The following is a 9,422-nucleotide window of genomic DNA, read 5'->3' on the forward strand; positions in this document are numbered from 1 at the left end:
ACCTTGTCGAAACGTTGTACATTTGCTTTTATATTAAAGTTTTTCTTCATTACCCATTTAAGCCGTCTCCAGCCATTATTAGTATAATATTTATGTTCGTATTGTGACAACGAGAGCGTTATACTGTGGTAAATATAACTTTAAAACTATCTGGTAATATTTTAAATGTAAATATATAAAATAAATAAACACATTTTTCAAATTCAAATAAACTGACCTTTTTAATTACACATGCTATATAAAATAACACTAGTTAACACAGCATAGGCATCGCTAAGCCCAAGCACACGGTGCCTGTGCCTCGATTCTACTTGAGAGTACCCTGAATCCCCAGTTGGTGTCTTGAAAAATCTGAATAGAAAACCATGATCGATATCATACTGAAACGCCAAAAATTCCTGCGCCTATGGGCCCGAACCCCCAGCGACACCTCTGTAACATAGTAATATTAGTCCTTAAAAGTTCCCATGAGTTGTTCTGGACTAAAACTTTGATACGAATTTCACTACAGTCGTCTGTATAAACATTGTCCCCCGGTGGGACAGCGGTAAGTCTACAGACTAACAACGCTAAGATCCGGGGTTCGATTCTCCCCGTTGGACACAGCAAATAGCTCAATGTGGCTTTGCTCTAAAAACAAACAAACAAGCAAATCATATAAATATTATGTACGAAACCATGATGTTCAGGCTATAACAAACTGTAACTTACATTTCTGAGTTGAAGATATCTCAAATAATGCGAACTTATTCGGTCTTTCTTTCGAATTGTAACAATGTAGCAACAGCTGTATTAATTCTTCTGTCGTAGTTTTGTCTGACACCAAAAGACTTTTGTACATGGACTGAAATGCAAAAGATTAGATAATATTTAGTAGTAAAAACAACAGTTATATCAATGCGGAATCTACCAATATAGACATGTTAAATATAAAGGAATGTTTTAAAACATTACCAAAGCACTTTATGGAAAACACAAGGACTATAATGATTTAATGGGTCACCCATACGTTTACTGACTTCCAACGCTAAAATTCGGGGTTCGATTCCCCATGGTGGACAGAGCACATAGTATGTTATGTAAAAAACACACACACATATATATATATATATAATTATCTGAACTTCAAACCACTTCTTCCAACAAAAATAAAAAAAATTCAAATCAAACATACTTTTCAATGATTCGTCGAGCTTAGAAAATATCTATTAGTTCTGATGTTTTAGCCTCCCAGCGGCACAGCAGTAAGTTTGCGAACTTATAACAGCGCCCCCCAGTGGCACAGCGGAATGTCTGCGGACTTACAATGCTAGAAACCGGGTTTCAATACCCATTGTTTGTACAGCACAGACAGCCCATTGAGTAGCTTTATGCTTAACTACAAACAGATGCTTCAAACTAGAAATTAAGGTGCTGGTGCACTCTTACAAATTTGTGAAAATACCTCTAACAACTAAAAATGTCTCCAACATTTATAACTTGATAATGATACCAGTTCCACATGAATGTAATTCACAACTCTTCATTGAAAACTTTATTTAGTTTTGTCCCCCGTTGATACAGTGGTAAGTTCACAGACTTACAACGCTAAAAATCGGGGTTCGATTCCCCGCGGTGGACACAGCAGATAGTCCAATGTGACTTTGCTCAAATGCAAACAACTTTTAGTTTTAGTCAAAAATCCTATTTTTGTCAAAACAAAACAAGCAAATGCTATACATTTAATTATAAAGTTCATTGTGCGATAAGATATGTCCCCCGGTGGGATTACGGTAAGTCTTCAGGTTTACAATGCTAAATTCTGGGGTTCGATTCGCCTCGGTGGACACAGCAGATAGCTTTGCTATAAGAAAAGACAACACACAATAAGATATATTATTATTGTTACATAAAGAGTAACGTGCTTGAAAAAGCAACATAATATTTTTATGGACAGTTCAACACATCTGTTAGCCCAGCATGGCCAGGTGGTTAGGACACTTGAGTCGTAATATGAGAGTCACGGGTTCAAATCCCCGTCCCACCAAACATGCTTGCTCTTTCAGCCGTGGGGGCGTTATAATGTGACGGTCAATCTCACTATTCGTTGGTAAAAGAGTAGCCCAAGAGTCGGCAGAGGGTGGTGAAGACTAGTTGCCTTCCATCTAGTCTTACACTGCTAAATTAGGGACGGCTATCGCAGATAGCCCTCGTGTAGCTTTCCGCGAAATTCAAACCAAACTCAATATGGATGTACACAAAATTTGTCCAAAAATGAAGAAGTATCGATCAACGACAATTCTATTTTGGAATGAGATTATTAGACAAAACACGTGCAATACTCAAAAAGGTCAATACATTTAAAATTTGTTGTTTTATTGAGGTTAGAAACCAAATTGTAACACCAAGTCCGAAAATAAAAATACAGATACAGTTATCAATTATAAATATACTTACTCCAGTCATTAAACAGCTATCAAATACTTTCACTAAACCACCTCTCCTCATCTGCAGCACGAACTTACACACTGGCGGATTAGACGATAAAAATCTAATGATACCAGTAAAAGAGAGAAGAAAAAATAAGTAAAGAAAACAGTTTTATAATGCGTAATGATCAATTACACAGCAACAGTTGATTTTCAAAAGTTCTTACGTCGTGTGAACGTTTGGTGATGGTAATATCCAAATAGTTTATAACAGTAACTATAATCTATTCTATGTAATATCATTTTACATAATAAATCAACTTAACTGCAAGAGATTTTTCCTTTTAGAAATATATTCGAAATTCAGCTTCTTAAGTAAAATTAACTGTCAGTACGTAACCCCACACTTTTTTCTAATATTCCTAAATGTCCAAGAAACACGCCCCAATCTTAATTTAACCATGAAACTATTAAATGCCAATATATACATATATATATATATACGTATGTATGTGTGTGTGTTCCTTCTAAGTTCATGTTGATAATTTTGATCAATTGTCAATATTTTCTTAAAGCCTAGTACAAGCAAACTAGAAATATTAATACACCATATGTTAATTAATAAAAAGCGCTACAAGTAAGTAGATGCAGAAACCTATAAAATGACCACTTTACGAACCCAAATTTTTCACACGGATGACAAGCTTGAAGTTCACCAGGTCTAGCTTCATCGTCCAGCACCATTACAGTTCTGATGGGTAAGCCTACATACCAATAAAATACAGATTTGAGCAAAATTATTGCCGTTATAGACTATAATGAGATATACTAGTGCCTCGATTATCCGCGATTTTTTTTTCTTTCCCCAGACAAGCGCGTATAATCGAGGCACCAGTGTATAAAGAGTTTTTAAGGTTACAACAATACCTTTTGTGTATCTGTTTGAGATATAGGTAATATGATAAACTAGCTTGTTTTATTTTTTATTATTGGGTTGGGTGTGGCCAAGTAGTTATGGCATAATCGTGCTGTTCATTTTTTGAGCAATGGATGTGTAATACCTTTTTCCATGGTCAAATTCAACTCTTGGATTAGAGTAGCTCAAGAGATGGCGATAGCTTCAGTTGACTAACTGCCTTTCTTGTAGTCTAGAAGTTGAAACTAGGGATGATTATCGCAGATAATATTTATGTAGATTTGCGCGAATATTCGAAACAAACTAACTAACTTTGGAGCAGTAAAATGCTGCGGACGCCGAAGGTAGTAACTTTCTAGAGGTGGTGTGGGAACATGCTACCCATAATTTGTTTTACTAAATAAAGCAAAATGGTACAATCTTGTGCATTTCCTGGATTAATGTGGTGTAGAATTTGATCTGGGTCCAGCCGGTCAACCAATCAGAATGCGTTATGGAAAGCTGCAAGTTTGATCAAAATGTGTTTGAGCGTGAGAATAGGCCCAGATGCACGAGTCTCACTTATTAATGCTTAAGTGATGGTATCTCTGGAAACCGTTTGACAACGTATAAGTAGTAATCACAATTAAATGTCACTCACGTGGAAAATTCATGTTTTTTTATTTGTATAATTTCCATTACTTAAACACATGTATTTAAAAAGAAAGAGAAAGTAAAAATACACAACCAAACAATGTATTTACTAGCTCCTTCCGTGCATTGAATCAGACCACTGTGGTGCAGAACATGGTAAACAAGTAGCGACTGCATTGCTTCAAGAAAATATGCTGAATGCTAGTGTACGAGAAATCAAAGAAATGTTGTAGTAGAATAAGTATGAAGCATCAAATATACACCAACACTAATAATTTTAATGCTTGAGCTTGGAGCACGGGCGCAATTCTCGCCTCCCCCCCCCTAAAGGGTATATTTAATTAATCAACAGTATGTTTTGCTCAAATCAACTGGTCGCAATAGTGTGTTCTTGTAATGCAAAATTTTTTTATTCAGATATCTCATGTAGTATTAGATGCGTTACATAAACAATGTGCATCATGAATCACTGATAGTGGTCCATGATAAGGTTCGCTCAGGAAGTTCATAAAAATTCTAATAGAACATACGGGCAAAAACCATTTTAAAAAGCAGACATGTTCTTGAAACAACACTCAAGACTTTCTATCTCAATAACTAAGGCTGCTAAAATATTGATAAATAGCAAAAAAGTTGATTTTCCGATTGTTAGACAAAATTCAAACCCATCTATTTGTTCTTCATGTTATTATTATTATTCATATTATTCTTGTTTCACAAGCTTACAGAAAAAACAAACAAACGGCTACGGATATTTTATTCAAACTTGGACAAACCTACTAAAAATCTCCTGCGCAGATCATAGGACTATTTTTATGTTCATTCTTGAAAGAGAATGAGATATTTTATCAGTTGTTTTCATTGCTACTGCCCAAGTTTCTCTTCGAAGCCATTCAAGCACCAAAGCCTACAAGAAAAACGGCTAGGTATACTGCGCCAAAATCTATGCACAGCTACTAAACAAACTCCTGCGTGAGTTGTAGAGCTATTTTAAGTTGATTCTTGAAAGTCGAGATTTCCACCCTCTAAAAGTTTCTAAATTCTTCTTCGCCAACAACATAGACTTTTCAAAGCCATTCAAGCATCACAGAAGTGCAGAAGCCATTTAAGCACCATTATACTAGTCGGAAATGTTGGTTTTATACTAGTTGGAAAGCGCTTCGTTTTATTAGAGTAAAGAATATGTATATTTATAACAGTCTCCAGCCTTATTATTACAAGCCGCTACAGAAAAAACGGCTACGAATATTTTAACGAAACCTGGACAATAGTAATGAATGCAGTATTGAATATGTCATAGGATAGCTCTAAAATTAATTCAAGCATCTTCGTTTTTTCGCCCTGAAGAATTTCTCTAAGTTCTTCACTTTCCGCCATTGAAAAAATCCAGTGTTTTACTAATGCACATTAGCTGGAAAATAATTTGTGCGACTTATAGTGCTTTAATTGGAAATTGCCACATTGAGGATTCATTTCTCGAGTTTGTTGTTTTTCATTGTTTCTAGAGTTCGCTGTTGTACTTTGTCTCTAGTAGTTTCCTATGACTATCTCAATGAGTTTTCTAACAGTAGACGATTACCATTGTAGATTTCTCTGTTCTTGTGATTGGTGATTTATTATGTTCATTTTCCTACTTCGCTGAAACTTTGAGTGGGTATTTTAGTATTATTTTTTTATTATTATTTATATTTTTGTTTCACAAGCCTATAGCAAAATCGGCTGGGTACTTTGACCAAAACCTAGACAGATATACTACCTGAAACACTGCAAATGGCCATGACCTATTTAAGAAATTGATTATTTTTCATTGAAAGTTGATATAGGTAGCTATAAATACATACATATGCGATGTTGTTGTGAGAAGCTTCCTTTGTACTTAGCCCTTGTTAAATGCGTGTTTACACGAAACCTCAGGTACAAAACAACCTGGCTCAGTAAATAATGGAAAAAAAAAGACACTGCAAAAGTAAACTGTTGAAAAACATGTAACATTCAACTGAACGCATATGCACATATGTAGCTTAAAATATATTCTCCATAAATGGATAAAAAAAACAACAACAACAAAAAATACTTAAAAAACAAGATTAGTAAAATTTGTTAATTTAAAAAGAGGGATAGGGATCGTCAAAAAATTGCAGAAACAAGTTTAATCAAAATGCAAAGATTATATTTTCAAGCCTACAACTAAGGACTATAAAGGAAGTAAACAAATTTGGCTGGAAATAGTGTCTACATTATGTTTTCAAGCTACAGGTCCCTATGTTGACTCCAGTAAAACTGATAAATAATGTAGACATGAAGTTTGTTTACTTTTTTAGAGTCCTTAGTTATAGGCTTGAAATTATAATCTTTGCACTTTGATCCAACTTGTTTCTGTAATTTTTATGACGATCCTTATTCCCCTTTTTTTAAGTTCAAATTTTTAAATTATCTTGTTGTTTATTTGAAATATATAAAAAAAAAACATGATAACTATTCTGTATATCGTATTTCAAACTACGTGTGAATATTTTCTTTCAGTGACATGAATTACGTGTAAAATAAAAAGGTTTCCAATCTAACATAAACTGATAGTTATGGTGATACAATAAATAATTTATGTAAATTAACATTATCGACAGTTCAACCCTTTTTCTGGTAATATATTCCGAATCTCTTAAAGCCAAAATCTACACTTCGTTACAGCCATAAGAAAACTATATAAAAGGTAAATATAACGCTGATGTTATTTCTACTGATCATTCACGTGCCTAGCTATGGTTAACTGTACTGTTGTTTAAGGATCTAAGGTTATTATTATCATATTCTTTTAACAAAATAGTAAAGGTTATTTTTAACCACCCCCAATTTTACACACTACAACGCCTATAATTTCATATAATTAAAATTTCTCCATGGATGAAAAACAAATTCATGAAATAAATAAATATATTTTTAAATAGCATCTGTGTTTCTTATAAGCTCACTGGACTGTCAGGTAATATTTATTGTATAATACTACAATTAAACAAAAAAAAAAGTACAAATTTCAAGGATGTAGAACTATCTATACGCGTGTGCACTTTTTGATTAGGGTAATTTTCCACCGCATGGGAACCAACGTTGAAGCTCGCGTGCTGGATATGCCGCACTCGTCTGCTTCGGGGAACCCTAGTTAAGTGCTAGCGAACTATACTTGTAGACTTGCTAGGGCAGGGTCATGGTCAGCTAAAGAAAGGGGACAATTTTCATTCTTTGGAGATTATTCGAAATAGTAACTCATAGGAATTCTAACTAGTAACTAGCACTCCGAAAATTTGAGTTATTCTGATGTTACACTGTTGTCTGCAATTTACTATCCATGTGTCAAGCTAATCAGTTTATCAGCAGTCAACAATGCTGCTATTCGGTTTCTTATGGATATTACATTGACAATGAAACTTGCCATAGAAAAAACATGTGCTATGTGTGTGTGGAAGTTGTTATAGCAAAAGCCACTTCGAGCTATCTGCTGTGGCCACCGAAAAGAATCGATTTTAGCGTTGTAAATCCGAAGAGTTAACGCTGTCTTACCGGGGAACAAAAAAAAAAGAAAAGATTTTACAAGAGTCTAACAAACAATAAAAACATCACTGCTTCCATTAAAAAGTTGAGCAATTACTAAACATTAGGAAAATGAATTTAGTGTTTAATCTGAACAATATTTAATTTAGATAGTTGTAACTAAATAAAAAGAAAAGACTAAACGTCGATGGAATATGTTTAGCTGGAAACAAAATATGTATGCATATTAAATATATATGCTTACCTTTTTTCCGTATCCACACCTCCAGTGACAAGCAGTAGAGATTTGGGTCTCGATGTTTCATTCGGAACTTGTTCAACAACATACAGACAATCTCTTTACAGGTTGTCTGAGGTCCAATCGATAGTGTTCTATACTTGAGATCAGTAGATAACGCTCGAACATAGACTTTAACAACTATCTGCAAATATATATATATTGGGAGTCACCAATAATTCAAACTTTGCAATTTCTAGTCTGCTTATTTTGTTTTAACCAACTCGATTTTGTCTTAATTATCAGTAATTTCTTTCCAATCACTGGTATCCTATATGCATTCATGTTAAAACAGTTTAAGGGATTAACTTGTAGATTTCGATTAGGTTTAATGGAAAGATTGAGTGATGTTTGGAGATTTAATGATATGGTTTCGATGGAAACGGTCAAGGAGCCGACGTGACGGTAAAATAAACCATTTTTTATGGTAGCTTAGTTTGTGGTGCTATAATATAATAACTATTTGCTCGGTTCGATCGAGTAATAACATAATATCATCAGCTTTCACGTGAGACTACCGACATAGTTAACAAATAAAATAACGATAATGGCGTTATCTTTAATGTTATTTTTGTAAAGCACAAAAATACACATTGGGCGAACTGTGCTCTGCCCACTGCGAGTATCGAAACTTGATTTTTAGCGTTATAGTTTAGAGACTTACCGCTTCACCACTGAAGGGGGGCTAAAAATAGCGATGTTTCAAATGTGCATTTGTCGTACAGATTAAGTTATTCCTTTTTGTACTACATTATTCCTCTATCCGCTGATCGTATTTCAACGTTACAATTTAAATACCACCAAAGCTTACACGTTCATTTAAAAGTAATATTTTAAAAAGATAACTTTTAAAAATGCCCAAGATATAAATTTTTGAAAGTAACGGTTTGTTTTATTTATAGAACATTGGTGTTGCTACGTGATTTCCGTTATCTCTGATATTGTGTGACTTTTATGGATACCTTTGATAGTCGTTAACAATATGTCTTTGAAACAACTTGTTGGATTAGATATGTTGATGAGGTGTATGTCATCTGACATCATGAAACATTTAAGTCTTTAGAACTTTTAGTTTACATAAATAATTTAAGTCGCCACATTCCATTTGCTATTGAGCTTGAAGTCGATAGAACAGTTTCTTTCCTTGGTGTTTGTATCAAGGTAGTTGATGAAAATCTTGAAACTTATCCACAACCTAAATCGTTGTATCAGTTAAACTTATGATTACAACTTACACACAAATAAAGATTACCAATTTTGATATTTTATTTATAATGTTCAATAAAAATCTAGTATTTCAGCTCCACTGTATTATCGACTCTGACATTGTCTTAAAAAATAGCTTAAGAAAACCTTAGATTAAAAATGAATTAAATGCAAGTGAAGGTGGGGAAAGAAAAATATAGATGTTCTATGCCCTCTAACAGAAAGTACTAGAAAACATGCCTTCTTTATTTTTAAAGTTTCATGCAACAACCGAGCTGCATCTTTTGGATCTTTAAATTCTAAATAATACAAAAAAGAATTCTTGACTTATTGTTTGTTTGTTTCTGAAATTCGCGCAAAGCTACACGAGGGCTATTTGCGCTAGCCGTCCCTAATTTAGCAGTGTAAGACTAGACGGAAGGCAGCTAGTCATCAT

General features: G+C 34.0%; 1 protein-coding gene across 3 annotated transcripts in view; it reads right to left on the reverse strand.

Moving 5' to 3' along the window:
* Positions 1-9,422, reverse strand: part of LOC106460440 — a 42,696-nt gene that overhangs the window by 17,448 nt on the left and 15,826 nt on the right. For all 3 annotated transcript variants that reach the window (XM_022387154.1, XM_013920136.2, XM_022387153.1), the window contains 4 exons: positions 7,748-7,925; positions 3,088-3,172; positions 2,437-2,530; positions 712-844 (listed from right to left, as the gene is read on the reverse strand). In XM_022387154.1, coding sequence (XP_022242862.1) covers positions 712-844; positions 2,437-2,530; positions 3,088-3,172; positions 7,748-7,829 — 394 coding nt within the window. In that variant the 5' untranslated portion in view covers positions 7,830-7,925. The remainder of the gene's footprint in view (positions 1-711; positions 845-2,436; positions 2,531-3,087; positions 3,173-7,747; positions 7,926-9,422) is intronic.

Source organism: Limulus polyphemus, unplaced genomic scaffold, assembly GCF_000517525.1.
Source record: "Limulus polyphemus unplaced genomic scaffold, Limulus_polyphemus-2.1.2 Scaffold770, whole genome shotgun sequence".
In the NCBI taxonomy this organism is placed as follows: domain Eukaryota; kingdom Metazoa; phylum Arthropoda; class Merostomata; order Xiphosura; family Limulidae; genus Limulus; species Limulus polyphemus.